We start from the raw sequence: 24,698 nt of genomic DNA, 5'->3' as shown, positions 1-24,698 counted from the left end.
CGGTTGCAATAGGTCGGTTGTATAGAAGAACTACTAAGCAACTGACAGTTACGTTGCGTAACATTAGAATAGTATTTAGTTGAAGCAAAAATTTGCATATTTTTTCAGTGCCAACCATAACATTTAGTTAATCACAATATTTATAGTATACAATTTACTTGAGCAAGAAGTAGCAAATTATTAGGCCTCTTCTTTTCGCCAAGCGTTAGCAAGTGGCGAAGAGATGAAGCAACTGATATAAATAAACAGATCTTGGCAGCGCTGGAACACAGCTCCCTTAAATTAGATGTGTTTGTAAGACGGTTGGTTACATCAGTTTTATAAGATAGTACCATACTCGCTAGCGGCGAATCTTGCTCGATAACTTTGTTGTTGCTTCCTCATGCAAATTTTTCGTCACGTGAACCGAGCATGGAAGTGGCGAATAGAAGAGGTCTTTTATTGATTTATTAGGCGTCTGAGAACAATGTGGCACAGCTTTTGTATTAACAACATACTATATGTTGCCATATTTTGTATCATTTTGAGATTAATATTTACCTGAATGAAAAATAGCATATCTTTCATGTATATATATAATATATACTATATATATATATTTTTTTTTTTGTGAGCAGCTGCGAAATATGGAAAATAGATATTTTTTTAACTTTTACTTTTATTCTACGCACTGCTGTTCCGGCAGCATAAACATTCCCCATATATGAACGGGAAATGCTGCTGGAGTGACAGTTCTTGCACGGATATAAATCCAGCGAATTTTTTTAACGTAGAACCGACTATCGTGCGAACCTCCGTCTTGCAGTGCACTCTCTATACACAAGCTTCTATAACTCGTGTGTATATCTATACCTTTCTTTAGCTACTACGTTGCCGAACATTTTCGTCTGCAGCATGCTGCTGCCTCTCTACTTTTTCTACTTTTTTTCTTGCATAATTTTAATACTATTATTAGCTTGCTTACTCTTTTAACATGGGCTACTAAAATTTTCGGCTCATTTAATATTCCATAGCATTTTTAAATTTACTAAAACAAACATTTTCTTCAGTAGAATTCTTTATATTTAGTTGTGTTACTAGCAACATGCATACAATATTCCAACTGAATCTAAATATACCCTAAAGCATAGTACTAAGTTCACGTTTTATGTGAAATGGCTGTCAAAATCCATGCAAATTTCATTGCGGTGAAATATGCATGAAATTTTCTATGTATCACATGGCAAAGTAGTAGGCAGTTCACGTCGTGAAAACAACGCGCAACATCCCAGCAACATTTTTTCACGCACATGACATTTAAAATTGAGCGAAAAATGAGTGAAGAGCCCAAGTTCAAATATTCCGTAGAGCAGGCATTTTTAAGCGAAACGTCTGCGCAAAGATTGTAAATATATCTTCCTCATATTTTTTTGTGTCAATATATGTACATATGTGTGTGTTAATTTGTATAAAAGCACTTCTCTAAGCAAAATTTGCCAATTGCTTCTGGCAATTTGACGTTTCTTCTCATTTGATAATAAATGTTGCTGGCAACATTTCACGGCAAGTCAAATACATGTTGCTGGCGTAGTTTCACGGCAGTGAAATTAGTAGATACTAGCCTTAATAACTCTTAAAAATGTTGCGCAGCCTATGTACCTGTAGCATGTTGCTAGCAATATGTATTTAAACGGCGATTACTTAGTGCCCGACTAAGCCACATTCGTGTCTGCAACATGTTGCTAAAGGCATGCACTGATTTTAACTAATTTCTGGTATTGATTTATGTAAGTGGCGGTGTGAGTACTTCAAATTTTATAGTTTTCCATAAAAAAATTTCTTTAAAATACTGACTTTCCCTGATGCTAACAGCAAACGTTAGCCATCATTCGTGTAACATATCGCGCTTTTGCACTGGCCACAATGGCATTAAAGCTTTGGTAGATCCTCCTACTCGTATTGCCAGCTGCATTTAGTTATTAGCGTACTTAAAATCATTATTTACTTCATTATAAGGTAGTAAATTTATGCTTTTAAAGTGTATATATTTGTATTATTTTTAACTGTGCAGAAAACTTTAAAATATTTTTCTCTTAAATTAATTGCCGTCCATTACAGTTTTTGTGCTAAGAACACAGCAAAATATGGTAGATACTTTCATACATTTTTTATATAGTTTTGCCACATTTTAAATATTAAATATTTGCTTTCTTATTTCCTTTTTAGTAAATAGCGTTGATCCTATTTCGATTTTTCTTTAACTATTAAACATATCAGTTAAAATATAAACATAAAAAAAAATCGTTAATAATTATACTAATAACCCTAATAATGCAAGAAACGCTTAGTAAAAAATAAAATTTTTTAATGTCTAAAGTTGATGAAGCAACAACAATAAATTAATATGTACGTATATGTAAAAGAGAATATTCCAAAAAAATGCGAATAGATTTGTATTTTTCCATAAAAAAACAAAAATAGCACCCAACATCAAAATCCCCATTTTGAAATGGTATAGTAGACCCTTAGCGCCCCCCAGAGTTATTCAAGTCCAACACATTTGAATGTGTCTTTGTGTAAATAACACTTTTGAGTAATATGCATAGACTCGTACATACAAATTAATTAATATTAGCATATAGTGCGTTAAACGTCATACGTACTCAATATTCGTACGAGGTTAGTAAGCGAAATCAGCGCAGAAAAATTCGTAATACTCGTACTTATTATTAGAAAGTAGTTGTAAATATTTGAAAAATTTGCGCAAAATAATACTTAAAGTAATGAAACAAATAAGATTTAGACTAGTTAGTTTAAAAGTTTTTTTAAGCATCCCATTTATTTAGATAAATTTCCAAAAACACATTTTAATTCCAGTTTTGGAATTTTTTTATGATTTTTTACGTAATCATTTTTTTTTAATTTAATTTTTTTTTTATTCAAATTTTTTTTTTATTAATTTTTTTTTTAAATACATTTAATTAAAAAAAAAATTTTTCAAAAATTTATCGAGTTTTTGGAATTTTTTAATGATTTTTTTTCGTATTAAATTTTTTTTAATTCAGTTTTTTTTCATAAAATTTTTTTTTTTAATTAAGTTTACTTTAAATTTTTTTTAAATTACATTTAAGTAAAAAAAGTTTTTGAAAAACTGTAATTTAAAATAAAATTTATCACAATTATTTTGGCGTATTTTTTGGATTTTAAATAAAGAATTTTTTATGATGCATTCGGTTAAACATATGTTTAAATGTTTTATTAACATATGTTTATATTTTAATAAAAGTGCGAATAAAGTGCTTTCACTTAAAAGCTTAAGGCTTTCACTTTCTTTTACAACAAAGTTCTTTGACTTGAAAGCACACGGCTTTCGCTTTCCTTTAAAGCAAAGCGTTATGAGGCTTCAAAGTATAAGGCTTTCACTTTCCTTTACAAGCAAGGTGCTTTCACTTGCAATTAAAGTACAATTAGTTAAAAAAAAATATCAATATTATTTTGGTATATTCCTGGATTTTCAATAAAATATATTTTGTAATATATTCGCTTAGTGAAAAGTGCCAAAAAATGCTGTCACTTGAAAGTTTAAGGCTTTCACTTACCTTTACAAGCAAAAGCTTTTGACTTGATGGCTTAAAAGTTACAAATTCCATTATTACGGAGAGCTTTTATTTAATAATTTAAAATGCTCACATTTATTCAAATAATAATTCAATTAAATCAATATATGTAACGCTTATTTGAAAAACCTAAATAGCAAGTATATAAGCGAGCAGATCCTGCCATTAATTCTAGATTTTATAAATTTTAGTAAAGTGATGTCATCTAGAACTTTTTTCTGTTTCGAGCAGCAACTCGGAGCTTATGATTATAAAAGACAAAACTGTAAGAATTTAGCGCCATTTTCGTTTTCATTACACATTCCTAGTAAGAATTCGAGGCTTATATTTATCTTCTTTTTTACTGCATTTAATATTTCGAGGCTTAGTTCGATCTTTTTTTTTAAAAACTTGCTTTCTGCCGAAAATTCTCATTGCAGCCAGCTAAAGGTTGTCAACAGCAGAGTGAAAACTAAATGCATTAACACTCGCACCTTAATTGTCTCTTTACACACCTGAGCCTTGAAATCGTTGAATCTGCGGTCAGTGGAAAATCTATCCAATCAGGAAAATGTTTGTTTCATACAGTATCTGTATATTATAAGAGTAAAAGGTCATATATTTTTTACCAAAAAAAATTAAATAAAAACACCTTGTAAGTGAGGCCTTTTTTTTGTTTTTTCCCTCCCTCGGCAGCATAGGGCCTCGACAAGACTCAGTCTTGCGTTGGATACGTTAATCTGTTTCTGATAGGGTAGGTGATTAGCCTGCCGCTACTTTAAAGCCTAGCATTCAATTCTAAAACCAAAGTTTCAGTAATCTTTTCCGAAATGCTTCATGTCTTTTTCGACAGTCGCTCTTCTTCGTTAAATATATTTAAGAAAATATGCCGAATTTTCACTTATCAAGAAAAAAATTTGCCAAAAGACATCAAACTACTTACTTAGCAGATATACTCGTAAGTCTTGGCAATAAATTTGAAGCGCTGTTTTAACACTTTTTCTCTTGTAAAGGAAAGCTCAAAAGATTTTCTTCTGCGAATTTTTAAAAACAAATAATTTCTTGACCACTTCCGAAGCGCTTTAATAGCGAGTTTTTATTTTAGTTAAACATTTTTCTGCGTCATAAAATTTTTTAAAATATTCTTAACACGTTGAGCACCTGAATATTTGTATGAAATTTGCATTTTCCAGAATTTATGAAAGGAAACTACTTCGTGCGCACCTCCAAAGCGTTTTTATAGTGAGTTTTTATTTTCCGATAAAATTTTTCCAAATTTCTTAACACGTTGAGCACCTCAATATGTATATGAAATTTGCATTATCCAGAATTTATGAAAGGAAACTACTTTATGTGCACCTCCAAAGCGCTTTTATAGCAACTTTTTATTTTCCGATACAATTTTTCCAAATTTCTTAACACGTTGAGTACTTCGATATTTTTATGAAATTTGCATTCTCCAGAATTTATGAAGGAAAATTACTTCGTGTGCTCCTCCAAAGCTATAAAAGCGCTGAGTTTTTATTTTCCCATAAAATTTTTGCAAAATGTCTTAACACGTTGAGCACCTCAATATTTATATGAAATTTGCAATCTCCAGAATTTATGAAAGGAAACTGCTTTGTGTGCACCCCCAAAGCGCTTTTATAGCGACTTTTTATTTTCCGATAAAATTTTTCCAAATTTATTAACACGTTGAGTACTTCGATATTTTTATGAAATTTGCATTCTCCAGAATTTATGAAAGGAAATCATTTCGTGTGCATCTCCAAAGCACTTTTATAGGGAGTCTTTATTTTTGTTCAAAATTTGTATGCCCCATAGAATTTTTGTAAATTGTCTTAACACGTTGAGTACTTCGATATTTGTGCTAATTATTTTCCTACAAAATGTTTCTGGGACTTAGAAATTTTGCACGATTTCTTCCGCTATATTTAATTGAAATCTGCATTCCTCAGGTGTCATTGTTAAAAAGAAGCAGAAACTCTAAGCTTTGAGTATTGAAATTAAAATAGTTCCTCCTAATAAAAAAACACAATATTTCTTATTTTGTAACTTCACGCACTTTGCACATACATTTTTTTTTAAGTCTAGTGTTATAGAAATTAATCTATTTTGATATCTAACTACATTTAACCTTCAGCGTCACACACGGCACTTTTATAAAAGTAAAGTGTGCATGGCGCTCAACGTGTTAAAGTTTATATTAACTACACTTTCACAGTTTTACGGAATCAAAGGAGAAATTTAAGTTTGTTTCCATTTATTGCAAACATTTTATTTTATATTTTTTCCTTTACAATTAAAAAAGTAATTAGTTTTATAAAAAAATTTTATTAAAATAGAAATAATTTGAATTAGTTATTTTAGTCATAGCTAGAAGTAAACATATCGTTAATCTTATATACAAGTAAATGAATCCAGTTGTCTCAAACATATTTACATTTCATGCTCTCTTCTGTCTTGCCATGGCATTATTTACAGGCTTTCTAAAAGCTTGAAATGCAAACAACCAAGTAGTGAAATATTTCACTAATACAAATCTAACTTTTTCCGCTTTTATGTACCTACAAACATACATACAAATGTATAATTAAATAGAATCTTGCTTGTCGGCAAAGAAAGAGGCAAAATAAATTTGAGAAAAAATAAAACATTACGCCTAAATTTCTATTGATAAAAAAAGACTGGAGTTAGAAAAATTACATAAATGCATGAACGAATAATAATTAATTAAAAATTGGATATTAAGAAAAATTAAAAATTATTTAAAGCACAGCACTGAGCTCCAGCATTGGCTAGTGAAGGAAAAGGCAACGTTTAATGTAAAAAACAGGTAAAGCTCAATACAGGTAAAGCTCTACTGCATGCTTTACGCGACGCGTGCGAAATTTTGAATTTACTGCACGCGAAAAGTGTGTTTGTTGCATAATTTTAGGTGCACTACCTATTTATTGACAGTTCTTTCCGCAAGCAAGTGCTGTAGATCGTTTTGTTAAATATGTTTTTTTTGTAATTTTTTTTTTCAAGTTCGTTTTCGTTTGAGTTACAATTTTATTTCTCAAATGCTTAATTTACAAACTGCTTGTGGACATTTAAAGAAACTGTGAGACAAGAACTTAAAGTTGAAAGCATTGCTTTACGAATAAATATTTCTAAAACCAAATTAGTGCAAAATTTGGTGTCAGAAAGAACTACTGCTAAATTGGAAAAAAAGCGATAAAAATTCAAAACTGAAAAGCAAAAAAAAAAATAAATAAATAAATATCCATTTATGTAAAAAAATTAAATTTTAAAGAACTTCAACAAAAATATGCATTATATTTTGTTAAATATTATTAGTTAGCGAACCAAAGGCAACATGCGTACATACTTACATACATACATACATACTCGTAAGCTACCCTGAACGCAATTTGCCACATAGAGTATAAATGGGAAAATATTTGAAAACAAAAAGTAAGAATAAATTGCGCCAGCCTGATAACTTTAAATAGAAGAAAAAAGAATTGCAACATAAAATCGCTATTTATTGAATATTAAAAATAAGCAGTACAGTGCAAGCAAGGTAATAAACGCCAGAAATACTTTAAATTCTAAACGTACACAGAAAGAAAGTAAACCAATAAAGAAATGAGATGTTATAAGCAAAAAAAAAAAAACAAAAAATAAAAAAATATGTTAAAAATTAAATAATACAAGAGCCAAAACATTGCAAGCTAAAAGTTTTCATTTTCGATTGCGATTATTCATTCATTATGCTTGAAAGCAGAAAAAAATCAGAAAAGACAAAAAACGAAATTAAAGAAACAAAAAATTAATTAAATTAAATTAAAAATATTAAACAAAGTTGTTAAGCATTAAAATGTTTTATAAACGTTATGAACAATTAAACAATTAATTAAATAATAATAATAATCAATAATAAGTGAAAATCAATTAACAATAAAAAATCCGAAAAAACAATAAAAATTAATAAAGCAAAACAAGCGCTGCGAAATTCGATATGTTAAAAGCATAAAATGAACAGAAAACAAAAAAAAAAAGAAAACAAAAACAAAACCGCTACAAAATGCATAAGAGAAAAAAGCAACAAGTAACTTAGCGAAAACAAATAAAAAATAAATTATGAAAATTTCATAGAAACTAAAAAAAAACAAATTGATAAATAATTAATAAACAAAATACAATACAAACAAGAAACATATTCCTCTATTATTCTTATTATTACAAATGAATTATTATTATTATCATTATTATTATTATTATTATATGAAATAATTATTAAAAAAAAAAACAAGAAAATTATAGAGCAAAAAATTATAGAAAAAACAAAGCGGCGATAAATAGATTAAAACAAAAAATAGAAAACAAACCAAAGCAAAAAAAAATAAAAGCAGAAAAAGTAATAAAATTATGAGAAAAAATTAATGCACTACTGGTTTTTATATGAATTCATATTAATTTTTCAAATTCGAGCAAGCATTGAATATTCAACGCAAAGCGCTTGTTCGTAGTCATCCCCCCCGCCCAGCTGCTATGATTCAAGTAGCAGCTTATTTTTTCCATATCGCGCTTCATACACTAAATATTTAGCACCCGTTCGTGCTTGCCCCAGCATAAGCGCCTAAAATAAATTTGATTAACTCGTAGTCTAACTCAATGCTTCTAGTTAACGCAAAAGTAAAAGCCATTCAAACTTTTAAAAAGCTCCCAACATTTTGTCTTCATTGTTAGTTAAACAGTCAGCCGGTATTTGTAAATTTTCCGTAAGTTTGGAAAAACGTAGTTAGGTGAGTGTAGACGATTTTTAAGCAAAAATTTTAGTCCAAAGTTTTAAATAAAACTGTAAAAAAGTAATCAGTAAACATCCATATTTGCGCCACAATGTAGTGTTGTTCGAATATCTTTTTTAATTTAGTGTAAAAACTCTTAATTCTGTTGAGTAACTTTTAGACCTGGTACTACATACTTTGCTCACTTTTTTGAAACTCTCTCTCACTATGTAAACTTTGCACACCTTTGAGCTCTTTCCGTTGTTATATTGTTGCTCTATTTCTCTCATTTCAGTAGACAATTAAATTTTAAATACGCGTCTGTGATGTAATCGAAATATGTTTCACTGGGATTTATGAGCTCTCAAAGCTCTCCAAAGTTTAGTTACAATATTGGGCATACATACAATTTTGGTCATTAGGGTGCCTCACCAAAAAAAATTGGTGTTTTCCAGCGGAATTATAAAATTTGACCACCGCCAAATTATTTCGGAAAAATATTAAAATTTACCTGAGCTGACCGATTCGAAAATACCTCCAAAGCATGCTTTTTTTATATTTTTTTATATAACGGATGTTTTTTTAGCTTGAAATTACCTCCAAAACATGATTTTTTTTATATATAACGGTTGTTTTTTTACCTTGAAATTACCTCCAAAACATGATTTTTTTATATATAACGGATGTTTTTTTTAGCTGCAATTCTCATTCTCGATATCGATAACTATGGCTTCACAGCTGAGAACCGCAAACTGTATTGAAATTTCTTGTCAGTAAGGTTTGTCAAGTCATCATGAATCTTTTAACAGAACAACGTTTCCAAATTGTGGAAAATTACCTTGAAAAAATAAATGTATTCGTGGAGTTCATAGAGCACTGACGGCATTATCGGTGCTTATTTCTTTTGAAATGAAAAATGCCGAGCACCATCGAGCCAAACAGACTGAATTTTTCTTTCCAAAAATTAATCAGTTAAGCATCGACGACATTTGGTTCCAACAAGGCGGCGCAACTTGCCATACAGCGCGCTTAACAATCGATTTATTGCAATATTCAACATTTAACGCCATGCAGCCAGATTTATTGGAAAAAGTAATCAAAAATTGGACCATGTAACTCGTAGCCGCGGCGGGCACATCATATTAAAAAAATAAATGCTATGAAATTATCTACCAAATTAAAATAAAAAAGTGCATTCCAACTATATTTCCCTTTTTATTACCATTTTAAATTCTCAAGCTCTTAAAACACACTTAATCTAAAATTAACTTTCAAAAATATTTTTCCGAAAAAATCATTCACATTTTTTTTAATTGCGTCAAGGGAATCAAAATAACAATATATGTGGAAGACCTTCAAATCAGCCCAGCTCACATAAATCTTAACATTCTTCTTAAAAATGTTTGTCAGAAGTCTTAAAATATAATAAATTTTATATAGTTCCGATGGAAAAACACTATCGAAAAATCGTTCTCGAAGCTCAAAAACGGTAGAAAAATCTGTTTTTCTTAGGAGTCCATGCCTTGACACCTTGAAGGGCAAATCGCTAAGCACATTTATAACAACAAAAAAGTGTCGGAAAAGACTTTTTTCACACAAATATGAAGAAGATCTCTTCATTTATTAGAGAATCTTAAGTGGGATGCTAAAAATTTGTGGAGAAGCAACCCATTACTTTCCTTATAATACACGGTTTTTAAAGGCCTCGTCTACACACTCTAGATTTAAATTTCATTTTTATAAAAGCTTGGCCGGAAACTAAGTAAAAATGTCATTTGCGAAGTAGTCGCCGATATAGCAACAGCCAAAACCAAGTACTTGAATTCGACTATAAAAATAATGACTCCAAACGGCCGTTACGTAAATTTTGTTCCATTTGTGGAAAAGCTTAAGTCATGGTCAGCTTTATACGCTCAATACTTTTGCCAATTCATTAGCATGCACTCTGTGCATTAAACACCAAAATGATGGAAAACGTTTTTTTCTAATAACGGTCGCCCCTCGGCAAGCAATGGCAAACCTTCAAGTTTATTTCTGCCATGAAAAAACTTCTCATAAAAAACATTTGCGTTCGGAATCGGCTTAAAACTGTAGGTACCTACCTCTATTTGTAGACCAACATCAGGGCGCACACCATAAATAGGAGGAAGAGCTCGGCCAAACACCCAAAAAGGATGGAAGCGCCAATTATTTATTTATTTTATTTTAAGAGCTTAAACTATTAATGGCGTAAAATAACTTTGCATTTTGAAGAAAGCACCCATCATTTTTTTGTTTTGAAGTAAAAATTGTCCTAAGCAAAAGCTCTGCATTTATGGCATGCAGTGCCAATTTTTTTAGCTCGAAAAAAAATTAAAAAATTTGCCTAAGTGAATATTTTTTTTTAATTACTTCTAAATTCATTTAGACTGCGTGAAGGCATAAATCATAAATCACAAATTAGAAAACCGTGCGTTCACCTGATAAGCCTTGATGAGGAACCCTTTGTCATTACTCTCAAAATCAGAGAGAAAATTCGAAGTAACACCGCACAGAATCCACGTAAATTTCAAAGCTTTCAAAATTATATCAGCCACTCTCTAAAGCTCTAGGCAAGCGATTGCTTAAAATCAAAAGTATTGGAAAATCGCCAATAAAAATGTGCTAATTAAAACCAAAAAAAACAATGTATTTGTCCCTTTAAGGTTAAAGCATTCTGTTGCGCAAAAAGCTCAACATTTTAAATTCACATTAAAATTTCTTTTGCTTGCTGCAGCTTAAAACTTAACCACAATTTTGTGATACTATTAGTAACGCAAAAGCTCACGCCATAAGACCGACCGAATTATATTACGGGCGCTTAAAGCGCTTGGAAAACTATAGCTAAGAATCCTACCCAATACTTAGCTTTAATTGCTGAAATTGACTGTAACCAGCATGAAGGTGCTTCTTCGACCCTATATTTTTGAATTTTATGAGGGCTACCCAAATGATATTATGCTCTTAACCGGAGAAACGCCTAAAAGTTTGATTGAAAATTGCTAGCAATTCAGCGTAATGAAATTTCTGTTCACTGCACATTCTCATGTATATCGAAAGCTCCTCTTCAACTCATTAAGTGAAAGCTTTGCTTGGGTACGAAGCAACTTTCAACTATGAAGCTTGAAAGTAGTTTGTCGATGAAAGCTTTCAACTACCTTTTGTATATAAATTAGAAACAGAGGGACATGGTAGAGTAAAAAACTGGTATATAGTGTATAGTGTATATCGTGTCTTGATTGCGTATTGAAATAAATTGTTTGTTCTTTATAACATCTTCAATAATGTAAAAAAAATTTAGTGTAATAAGTATTTTTAGTCATATTGTTTAGTATAAGTAAAATGTTTGACGGATTTCATGAGAATGTAAAATGTAAATACGTAAATGTGTGAATGTGGTAAGTAAAATCATATTTTTTTTTTTTGTTTGTTTGTTGTGTGGAAAAATTTCGCAATTGTACAATACAATTTTTCAAAACTTGCAAACTAAAAATTATTTTCATTCTAAATACTACTTCTTGATGTGTGTCTGTGTATGGTTATTGTCTTCACAACGATTACATGCCCATTGAACGTATTTCTTGTTTCTGTTTTACTTTTAATTTACTTTGGAATTTACTTCTTTTAGACATTTTGTATGTAAATCACAATTTAAACTGTTTCAGTGTTTTTTCTTTTTTTTTTTGTAATATTCTCGTTTTATTAAGTTTGTTTTTTTTTATAAAAATACTTGGTTACATTTTATTTCTAAGTAAACATGCATGTCAGTCAAGTTGATTCAGAATTTGTGTGTAATTTTCTTAATAATTTTTTCGGATATTTCGAATTTTTTTCAAACGTTTTAACTAAGAGAGTTGTGCACGTTTATTGCGATTTCTATTTGCACTAATAAAATATAAAACAAAAAAAACAGAAATCTAATATTAACTAGTGACAAAAAACACTAACAACAGCTGCTGAGATGACCAACAAGCGCTGCACTAAATTTCCTAAACTTTAAATAAAAGTAAACGTAATTGAATGTAAGTTTGAACTTTTACATATTTATTCTCTCAGAACTGTTTACACTTTCAGTAGTCATACATAAATGCATATCAACATCGGCTTAATACATAAAAAAAATAAAGCTAAATTACTCAACAAACACATTAGAAACAGTTATAATTCACCACTAACCGACCACCCCTAGGCGAAAACGCCTATAGAATACCCGCCACCAAAATTGTTGAATTCCTATACTCCTACATATGAATTATTGCTGAAATCTACATCTCTCGCGCTCTACCACCTGCCACTCATACAAGCACAAACTATAAGACACTCCTCATTTACTCATCAAGTTTGTTCATTATCGCTGGTGTTATTTTCGTTGAAAAATGTAGTCGAATCGCTCTCTACTTCCCTCTCTCTCGCTCTCTCTCTCAAATTTTCATACCACTCTCAGTCTGAAACATTTCCCATTTCCGCTCAAGCGCCCACCTACATACACACATTCATGTATTTACTTGTCGTACTCATTTATCATTCACATACTAAAATTTCATTCCTGTGCCCATACCGTTACTCATTGATATCCTCATCTGCTTCACTCTATAACTTTCTCATTTATTCACTCATTTCATTACTTTCTCAATCCAATAAAGTTTTAGTTCTATTACACTCGTAAGTCTAAAAGTCTGTAGTCTCACTTGCTCACTAGCGTAAAATTCATTTTGCTTTAAAAGTTACTCTTCTAAGTTACGAAAATCGGTGTCTAAAACTTTTCTCTCGATCTAGCGTATTATTCTATGCCAAGCCTCTTTCTCTTACAAGCTAGAAGTAAATTTGATTTTTCTAATATAAATTTTGCTCTTTTAAACTCTTCCAAACCACAATCAAATCAATTATAAAAAATTAAAAATAAAAACCCAAAAATGTATAAACTTTACCAAATAAAATAATATCGGCTGTCGTTACAAAAACGAAAAACAAAATGATCCATCTCACCATCTCCGAATCAATGCAACAGTCCCGTCGGGTTCTGGGGAAAAATCGTCGGTTCGCTGTGTGTGATCGCTGGTGTATTGACCATCGCACTGCCCGTCCCTGTAATCGTCAGCAACTTCAACTACTTCTATCATCGCGAAACGGATCAGGAGGAGATGCAGAGTCAAAATTTCAATCACGTCACAAGTTGTTCATATTTACCTGGTGCATTGGGTGAGTGCGAAGCCATGTAGAGCTTTTAGGGTAAAAATGTTACCATTCACCATAAACAGCTTTTCTATACCACCTTTCCCACATTTATATTCTTGTTGCTAACTTATCATTTTTACTAGCATGTCATTATATATGTATTTCTAATATCTTTTACCTTTCTTTGTTTGGTTTGCAGGCCAGCATATGAAGAAATCCTCTATGTCCGAATCATCGTCTGATATAATGGATTTAGATGATGGCATCGATGCTACACCGGGCTTGACTGATCATCCTGGCCGACATTTAGCTCCATTTTTGCGAGCACAGCAATCATTTGAAAAGCAACAATTACAGCTGCAACAACAACAGAATGGCTTGCGTGGCCAATCGAATACACTGCAACTGCGTCACAATAGTGCCATGGCGGTCAGCATTGAAACTGACGTCTGACTACTGGGTAAGTGGCAAATATCTTGTGAATACTAAAAAAAGGTTTGTACACAAAAAATGTTGACTTAAAAGAATAATTTAGAAGCGAAGGCTCATCCGCTAATAAATTAATTCAAAACCGCGTTCTTCTTAATTAAAATATATTGCAACTGCAATGTTTTGTATAGTGAGGAAGTTGCAGTTCATTAGAAATGCCTAGTAGCGTACTGCCGATATGTTTTAGTGTGCCTCATCAACGTCCCTCCTTTTCAGCACCAGAATGCATTAACTAACTGGACGAACAGGACTAAAAATAATGCAATTAAAATCCCATTATATTATAAATATTTGTAGAAGCGGAAAGTAATGCCGCTTTTTACCGTAAATTCCAGTAAATAATTCTTTATATTTCTTACAAGTTTTTCGTTTTAGTCAATGATGCAATCAGCCTCGTTGGTAGTCCAATTGTTCAAAATAAATATCTGCATCAACAGTTAGTTTCTTTAGTTTTCCGTACCCCAACGTACAAAAGCGCATTTTTCGGATGTAAATCTGGCTGGTTCATTCGGAGAAAGCCACTATCTTTTGCGTTTTGGAGTGTCCTGCAGGAACCATTCATTTCTAATCTGCAGTGATCAAGCAATCAAAAAACCGTTCTGTTGAAGCAATAAGTTGCATGTCGTGGATCGGTTGGCTCTATTTTCTACAGACAGATTATGCGGAACCCAAACATCTGCTCTTTGTGTTTTACCAATTTGTTGCAACCGTTCTTGAATAGCCGACCAAGGTTGGTTAACAGTATTTAACAGTTCATCGATTGTCACGGATTTGCATCCACTTCAGCTCTTAATACGTAGTTGTCTAAAGTGGTCAGCCTTCCTGATCGATGCGAGTCGGAAAGATCGGAATTACCTGGAATGAACTTACAAAACCGCCTTTGTGGCATTTACGACACCTGGACGACTAAAGCACTTGGGTAAACAGAACTTTGGCAGCAACTGGTGCATTAGAAAAAAATGTGTACAAAATTATTTTGGTGCTCTTTGGACACCCAAATGACTCATACTGTCATAATCTTCACAGTCTCCGCGCTGAGGACCCACATTTTGTTCAATGCATGGGCGTGAATGACCTGAAAAATCGCCAACGGCACCCCATTGGCTTTGCCACAAGGATATAAATGAGTGTTTCAAACACAAAAACCAAACCAACTGGTCTTTCAGGGCTCTCTTTGGATGAATGACGCTCTGTATGACATGTCACCTATCATGTCATGCAAACTAAGTTTATCTTTTTCTCTCTTCTGAACAGCCCGAGAAGTCAGTTTAAAATTTTATTTTTCTTTTTAACTTAAAGTTGGATTAATTAATTAAAGCCAAATCGTTTATAATGGCATTCTGCCCTCAAAAATGAAATTAATAATTTTATAGATGATATTTTTATCGATAAGCTGTTTTGCATCTGAAATACTGTAACTTAAACTTTAAAACACAGACTCCTTCTTAAAATTTTCTCAAAATTCTTAAAAAAAGCGGTGTTTGCTTGGACTTTTGATTCCTTATTAGACGTTGTTCTTGTTGTTGTAGCAGCATAAACATTCCTGAGAATGCTGCTGAAGTGACAGCCCTTGGCCGTATATAAACCCGTGTCGCTCCGGTTACGTAGAACCGACTGTCGCAGGAACGCCTTATTAGTTGTCTTAGCAACTCGTTCCAATGAGTTTATTTTATACGATTCGAATAAATTTTTGTTTAACTCCACAAAAGGTTTCACATCAAGTATTGGAGCAACTCATATAACAGCAGCAGATCTCATCTGATCATATTAGTGTGGAACATGTAAAGCTCGCTACCAATACATGACGTCTCCCCTTCATTTAGGCACAAACTAGCGCTATATCGAAATCTTTTCCTTAATAATTTACCCGAATATTTTACCTGCCGATAGTTCGGGCAAAGCTTTCGTGCCTCGATTAAGTTAAGAGGCGTAAGATACAGGATTTTCTACCACAGGCACTCAAAAATTTCCGTTTAGACTGCTGAGTACACACCCACCCTACTTAAAGAAACCTTCTCCACTCTCATCCTCTCAAGAGAGAGTTGGACGCGGTGCAATATACAGAAATAAACATATTCACGGATTTTTCGAAGCTAGACCGAAGGGATGATGAAAAAACCTTTTGCGTGCACCGTTCCATTAAGTTTAAATTTAAGCGGTGATTTCCAAGCGGTTAGCCGCAGCCTATAGTCTTCTCTTGGTCTGCTCTCAACATAAATTCGGGCCCCTTCAACTGTAGCTCTTTGCTACTACAGCTCCACGGGTAGAGGAGCTATCTTGCTTAAATATTAGCTGTCTACGAAATTTTCTTATTAGCAAGCAGAGTTTCTTCACTCACAACGCTTAATGGTCTGGATTCAAAAATGTCCTTCTTTTCTTCCCTCCAGTAAACATTTCGTGTTTTAATGTTGCCCAATGGTAAGCTTTTTGGAACCTAACTTTCAACTACTCTACATTTCATGTAAACGTTGTTTCGACTCAAAATTCACTTTTTGTGCATTTTTTCGGTTATGTTCCAAGAGCTCTTTCATTGTTTTCACATTTAAAATAGGTAAATTGATTGGCGCCATATTATTTGTCTCAGCATTTCAGCGAGGCGGATTACTTACCCTGCCTTAGAGGTTACAGGCAGGTATGTCTTAAAAACCCATTACTTCACTCACATCTTCTCCGCATTGTACTGTGAATAGAAAACTTGGCAGAAAAATGGCAGTGACTTCATTAGTACAAAGTGGCGCAAAATTAATTAAGTAATTAATTTTGGGCCCCCTTGTATAATATTATGCATTACTATATGTCATATACGATTTACGGTGTTATGTATTTTTCAGTACTAACTAAATTTATAACAAATTTCTAGTAAAACACTTGGAAAACGGCCTCAATTGGCAACGTGAAATGCAGCGTTGGATGCCAGAAACGTCATCGAAAGCGGTGTAATCCGCTTCAGTGCAAAATGAAGATTCAAAGCAGTTGATGAGAACGCAAATGTCGAAACAGTATAAACTGAGAACCAAAAAATCAAAAACAAAATGTAAAACAAAACAAACAAATATTAGTTAAACTTATTGTTAGCAATGAAAATACAGAAAGCGAATAATTTTTTTAGAACACATTTAGAGAATATCATATTTAGCTACAGAAAATTAAACTAAAAATGCAAACAAACAAACAAACAAAACCAAAAAATGTAAAACAAGTAAAACATGCAACAACAAAAAACAATTAAAAGGGAAAAATTGTAAATTATTTTATTTCTTTTATAATTTTTTTTCCTTTTTGGTATTAGCGGCGATAAAAAGTACACAAATAAAAACAAAAGCTAACAAACCAAATACATCGAGACAAACTCATTAAAGAAAGGAAACTAAATATTTTTTTAATTAGTGAAATTTATTAGTGTATTTATTGAAAACAACCTGACGTCAGTAGCAACAAAATAGAAGAGCGCATTCGAAGACATAAACCAAAGGTGTGAAATTGTGTAAGACATCTTTTGTTCGCATAAGACATTAATTATACGCCTGGTAAACGCACACAGGCACCAAAATCAAAAACGTTTAAGTCAATGTTGCTTGTTTTGTTATAAAAGCAGATTTTTTCGTTACAATTTCGAGTAATTCATAAGTAATTTTTTTTTTCCTTCTTCACTCCACTCGGGAGCATAAGGCCTCGACAAGACTCAGTCTTGCGTTGGTTTCGTTAATCTATTTTGTTTTCTGGCAGGGTAGGTGATTAGCCTGCCGCTACCAGGTAATTACAAATTCCGAAAATAGCGCTGTTGGCAATTAATCCCGGAAATTTCGAGGCTCCAATTTTTTCAAATCAGATTTTTCCTTTACTATTTCCTGTAATGCATAAGTAACTGCAAATCCCGAAAAGTCCGCTGTTGTTGGCAATTAATCCCGGAAATTTCGGGATTTCAAAAAAATCTTATGCTATTTCATGGCGGCCGCCCTAGCCGAATGCGTTAGTGCGTGACTACTCTTCGGAATTCAGGGAGGACGTAGGTTCGAATCTCGGCGAAACACCAAAATTAAGAAATCGGCAGGCAATGACAAACCTCCGGGTGTATTTCTGCCATGAAAAAGCTCCTCATAGGTCCCTCCATTTGTGGAACAACATCGAGACGCACGTCACAAATAGTACGAGGAGCCCGGCCAAATACCCAAAAGGGATGTACGCGCCAATTATATACAGTGACCGTCAAAAGTCTACATACACCCCCCATTTCCACTGGATTGAAAGTTCAAAAACTTTACTGAAAAATGTGTTTACACAGTTTTATTTGAAACCTTTTTCTAATCATTATAAACTCAAAAAAATCCATACATTAACATAAAATAGCAAAGCTATGGCAAAAAACCCGAAAATCAACGTTGACTATAGTCTATATACAGTACACAAATATCTTTCTCCAGTGTGAGAAACTTCACTTAACTCTAAGTAATAATGCTTCTTAGCATTTGGTTGATCCACCATTAGCATCAATTACAGCTTGAAGCCGTCGTGGCATCGAGGTGACTAAATTTGTTAACTGTGCAGAAGTTATATTCTTCCAAGTTTCTATTAGTCGTTCTTTGAGTACTGAAGCGTTTGAAATCGGATTTTTTATAATTTTTCGATCAAAAATTTCCCAGAAATCTTCAATAATATTCAAATCTGGGCTTTTCGGTGGTGTATTTAATTGCCTTGAAGCATGGTAAAGCAGCCAATCCTTCACAATGTGCGCTGTGTGCTTTGGATCGTTATCCTGTTGAAAGTTCCAAACTGGACCAAGCTCCAAATCATCCACCGAAGATTTCAGATTGACTTCCAATAGTGATTTGTATTTTATTGTATTACCTTCAATAAATACTAATTTTCCTACTCCAGATGCAGCAACAGCTCCCCAAACCATTACATTGCCGCCACCATGCTTCACTGTTGATACCAAATTCTTCGGACTCAGTGCAGTATTTTTTTCTCCACACTTGTGCTCTTCCATCGCTACCGAATATATTAAACTTCGACTCATCTGTAAACAAAACTTTTTGCCAAAAATCCATCCCTTTTTCCCTGTGTGCTTTGGTGAACTCCAGGCGAAGTTTACGTTTTTTTTTTTATTCAGAAATAAGAGGTTTTTTTCGTGGTGTTCTACTATGAAAGCCGTTTTTGTTCAGAGGTCTTTGAATTGCTCTTAGATGAACACACTTGTTGGATGAGCTTGCTATATCCTCGGCCAATTTGGGGGCAGAAACTTTTGGATTTTTGTCCACTTCTTTTAGAATCAAGCTGACGTCTCTGCGAGATAGTTTGCTCGGGCGACCACTGCGCGGTTTATTTCCGACGGAACCACTATTTTTAAAGTTTTTAACAATGATCTGGGCCGTTGCACGACTTAAGTTTAAGATTTTTGAAATTTCGCCATATGATTTTTTTCTTTACTGTGCTGAGTAACTAAATTTCTAACGTCAACTGATATATCTTTTCGAGAAGCCATTGTAGATGCTTAAGTATTCAAATTGCAACTAAAATCAATATTACCAAAGCAACAAACATAAGAAAAGGAAAGAAACAGACAAACGGTATTTTACCGTTATCACAACATAGGATATAACGATGGTTTTCGAGATAAGTGACACAATTCAAAAATACAAAATATTGAGGTGGGTCAGTTTTCTAGATAATTGACGCGCCAATTCGATCACCTGACAAAACGACACTAACGCCATCTCTCAGAATTGCTTCAAGATTCGCTTATGACCATTTTCCAGATAAAAATATATAAGCTCTGTAGTTGATTTTTGCTTTTAACGGCAAAACTCCGAATTTGAGTTAATTTTGAGTTGTGTCGCTTTTCTCGAAAACCATCGATAAGAGTGTAAGCTAGGAAACCGGTTCTGTATGTACACTTTTGTCAACGCTGCTTTTGCGTTTTTTTAGCTTAACTGTGTGTTTTATGTTAAAGAATGGAGTTGTTTCAGTTAAGTAGATTAGAAAAAGATTTCAAATGAAATTGCATAAACACATTTTTAAGCAAAGTGCTTGTACTTTGTAAACAACGAAAGGGTGTATGTAGACTTCTGTCGGCCACTCTTTGTCAAAATGGACTTACACAACTTTCAAAGAAAACGGCTCACTTTGTTTACTTTTTGCTGACTTTGAAAGTGGTGGAAGAACTTCTGAAGACTTTAAAAGTATACATTTTTGTAAATCACATTAAAAAAATGATTACACTATAAATTTAAATCAATTTAATATTTAAAAAACATTAAATCAGTGCTTTAACAAATTCCAATATTTTTCAAACCATTCAAATGCAAACCCTTAAATATCTCGATATAATATAAAATGGACTTACCTCACTTTCAAAGAAAACGGCTCATATTTTCAAATGATTCATAAGTAACTACGAATTCCGAAAATTGCGCTTATATTGGCAATAAATCCCGTAACTTCGGAATTCCGATTTTTTTCAAATTCTGAATTAATTACTTATGAATCACATGAAATAGTAACGAAAAAGTTGATTTTGCAGCAAAAAAATAAACATTGGCTTGAACGTTTTTGTTTCTGTTTTATTTGTAATTAAAGAACCAACACACCCATACATATGTGTGTATGTAAAAAGTTACATTTTCTTACTTAATTTTTTATTTTATAATGAATTAATATGTACTAACTCTTATTCTGCTTAAATTGTATTAAATTAAAAAAATATGAATTTCTTTCAACCACAAAATACATTTTTTTATTTTCTGAGTTGTTTTTTTTTTGTTAGAGTATTTCTCGACATGCCATAAATTACTTCAACAGATATGTGCAGGCTAAAGTATTACTAAAAGCGTAGAAATTTAACTATTGTGTCTTGTTTTGTTGCTGCTCTAATAATTTTTATTTGAAATAAAAAAGTAAATTTAAAACTTATTTATTTATTTTTTATTTTATGCTAGAGGAGGTTATTACACAATATTGTTGCAATTTTTTCGAATTAAGTTGTTGCAAACTAATGAATATCTAAATACCGGAACTAGTCCGGAATGTCATAACGAGATCCCGAAAATCCCAGGATCACAAGTAAAGTAAAAATCAACATACCTAACAGACACACAAAAGCATTCATGTAACAAATAAAACTGAAGCAGAAATAATTTTTTGGCCTGCAGTAAAGAAAGCAGAAATGTGGTTGTAGAAATGAGAATTCTTAGATTGGAGCTTTAAGTTAATGTAGAATGAAAATGCTGAGAACTAACAGAAGTTCTAGAATGTCATATATATATACATATATAAATACTAGTACACGCAATGGGCAGCGACTTATGTGAGCGAATTCGACAATAAAATATTGTACTTAACCTGGTTGGTACCCACTTGATGGCCAGCCTCGTTATGGTGGAGCCCGTAATTTTGCGCATCCTTGCAACTATAGTATAATATGATCCTCCACGACGAGATTTCATTTAGGGAGGGATATTAGATATCAAATCATCAATAATGGCAGCCGCCGTAGCCGGTTTGTCCTTAGTTCGTGGGTATAAAATATTAAACGATTAAAAAAGAGTTTTTCCTACGAACTCACAAACAAAAACAAACCTCTAAATGTATTTCGGCAACCACCGTAACCGAATTAGTTGGTGCTTTACTACCATTTGGAAGTACCCGGGTTCGAAACTTCTTACATAAAACATCAAATGGTAGAAAAGTTGTTTCTAACAGTGGTCCCTCTGCGACAGGCAATGGCAAACCTCCGAGAATATTTCTGCCACGAAAGAGCTCTTCATAGAAAAAACCGTTTACCATTTAGAGTCGGCCTAAAACTGTAGATCCCTCCATTTGTGGAACGGCATCAAGACGTACATCACAAATAGAAGGAGGAGCTCAGCAAAGGGCTCAAGCGCCAATTATGTATGCATATATAAGTGTAACAAATCTATGCGATGTAGAAACTGCTCATAAGCCGTATCCATGAAATACCAAGTCAATTGGTTTAAACCGTTTTTAAGAATATACAAGTCATACTAGTAGCGGCGATAGAAGAAGAGGAAGACCTTTTTTGCCATAGAGAGATGGACTTTACTTGGTGTGTTCAATTGGTGCCGTTTAGGACGAGGAAGAAATTACTGGCGCACTTTGTTAAGGGAGATACACGCACTTTGTTACAGATACCTGTAAACGACCATATTTTCCCTCATTTTCATTAAAATTATTTAAAATGAGTCCATATATTCTTTTCAAAATTGGTATACAGTTTATTTATATATTAAAATAAAATAATTTTTTTTTTTATTTTAATAATTTTTTTTTTTATTTTAATCATTTAAAATGGCGGATGTTCACTCAATTCTACCAGGAAGGTCGCAGCGGGCCATCGACGTCACTGACCTGAATACAAAAAACTAAAATTTTTTTTGTTTATTAATATCATAATTTCTATATAAATTAAAAAAATGGAAAAAAAAAATCGCGAAATAAAATGCTTAAAAAAAATGAATTTTGGAGCGAATTTTCCTACTATTTTTACTTCGAAAAAATTATTTTTTTGAAAAATTTTCGAAAACTTTAACTTCACATAAAAAGTACATAATATCATAAAAAATATATGTGCAAAATTTCAGGGCGATCGGTCAATAACTTTTCGAGTTATCGTGTACGCCAATTCGAAAAATATATTTTTGGGAAAAACGCGTCTAAAGTTTGAATACAACGTAACTATACCTCTCCCAGCGCTCGAACGCAAAGATTAGAGTCATCACGGTTGACGATCTATAATATAAGAAATACTTAAATTTACTTTCTAAAATTTTTTTGACATATTCTTAAAGGAGTATATTAACATTTTATGAAAAAAAAAATTACAGGTATCTATCCCCTTAAGGTGGTTAACTAGCGCACTTTGTTGAGGTGGCCGGTTAAGAAGAACAATTGAAAAGCTAGATTTGAAGCTCAAAACACGTGCAAAGTCATACAAGTTTTTTTAATGAGGGTGGCAAAAAGCGTTGAAAGCCGAAAAGAGTGAGACTTATCTTTCGACTCACCCACTAAAAACCCATCCCAACCGAATTTCCCTCAAGCGGGCAACCGTTAAGTATTACTTCACACTTATATGACGTAAGCTGTTATATGACATAAGCTGCTGCCTACTGTATGTATGTATATATCATATCTACTCATAAGTATTATCTATGCATAGACCCAGACTAAGTGTAATTATCTAATTTTGAGGTCACTAATCTAATAAATGAAAATTCTTAACAATTAATATGCGGCCTGTAGTCAACATTTTTAGTTCATATTCAGCAAAAACTGAAATTCCGCACAAATTATAATATTCGTAACTATTCTTTTGTTTTTTTTTTAATTTCATAAAATTTTTTAAAATCCATTTCACTAAAATCATTATCAAATTTGAGATCCGCTTCAATTTATTCGTAGAGTTTTTCCATAGATTTCAAGTCAAACCTTATGTGATATTCTGCTAACGTCATACACACATACAAACATACATACATAAACCTACAGCTAAATCTAAGTATGAATTCACCCTACTATGCCTACAGGCGGTTATCCACACACACACACATACACATTGCCATACATAAGTACGATAAATTAATCAATAAAACTGCCGTTACGTTTAAAAAGTAATACAAAATATGAAACACAAAGCAACAAACAAGTGCTCGTACTCGTACACACACAAAGAAAAAACAACAACAAAATATTTAACTACAAAACTATTAAAGTAAAAAAAACCAAAATACGGATACAAGAACACAAAGATTAACTCTCCTTCCTCTTTTTGTTATTGTAAATACATGACAAGAAATTAACTGCAAAACAAACGTAATAGTCAACTGCAACAAACGCTAAGAAAAAATACAAAGATAAAAAAAGAATGAAAACTAAGAAATATTTATTAGAGACAACCAACTTGTAAATTATGAAAACTATTACAATTCTAGCTACACATACATACATACATATAAAATAAACTTTTTTTTTAATTTTTAATTTTGAGTTAACCTTTTTTTTATGGTTTTTTTATTTATTTTTTTTTTTTTTTTTTTAACTTTAAATAACTACTTTAATACTTAACTTTTTAAGCAAGAAATATAGAATCTTCCAGAAAAAAAAATTAGTTAGCATTCGTAGGATTTTAGATCTACAATTATATGCAATACCTGAAAGTCTTATGTCATTCTTCCTACTGTATAGACTATATAATATAAATGGGTTAAAATATTTATCACTTACATTCATACATTCATCCAGTACATATTTTCGCCAAAGAAGGCGACTTCGAGGGTCCACTGTTTCACAAAAACTTAAAATATACTTAGCTTGGTAAATTTTTAACTTTTCATGCAAAATTTGTTCAAAAGTGATGGATGAATTGTAGCCTGTCTTCTTGGGCAAACTATCATTAAATTTTGAGTTTAAGGGGACCCTGTAGTCTAGAATTATATTTATCATAATATCATAAAATCAACAAATTACACAATTTTCTCTTCAATATTTCAAAAGTATGGTAGGTAGGTAGGTTAGATGGCAAGAAAACCCCAGGTACACTTCACTGTGAAAAGATTTAGGGAAGAGAAAACCCGCCTACTGCCATGTGCTGTTGATGTAGTGGAGGAGGGAAAAGGGATCTAGGCAGGAGAATTTCTTCAAGTCATCTCCAAAG

The 24,698-nt window shown here is 32.3% G+C and overlaps 1 protein-coding gene across 1 annotated transcript in view; it reads left to right on the top strand.

The window, feature by feature from the left end:
• LOC128857441 (potassium voltage-gated channel protein Shaker) overlaps positions 1-24,026 on the top strand; it is a 186,123-nt gene extending 162,097 nt beyond the window's left edge. Inside the window, exons 14-16 of the mRNA XM_054093199.1 lie at positions 13,377-13,567; positions 13,743-14,003; positions 16,893-24,026. Of these exons, the coding sequence (XP_053949174.1) occupies positions 13,377-13,567; positions 13,743-13,996 (445 nt within the window). The 3' untranslated portion in view covers positions 13,997-14,003; positions 16,893-24,026. The remainder of the gene's footprint in view (positions 1-13,376; positions 13,568-13,742; positions 14,004-16,892) is intronic.
• Positions 24,027-24,698: the final 672 nt, after the last annotated feature.

Source organism: Anastrepha ludens, chromosome 3, assembly GCF_028408465.1.
Source record: "Anastrepha ludens isolate Willacy chromosome 3, idAnaLude1.1, whole genome shotgun sequence".
In the NCBI taxonomy this organism is placed as follows: Eukaryota; Metazoa; Arthropoda; class Insecta; order Diptera; family Tephritidae; genus Anastrepha; species Anastrepha ludens.
Note: the sequence above shows the minus strand (reverse complement) of the source record. Positions and strands in the feature narration are given on the sequence as shown.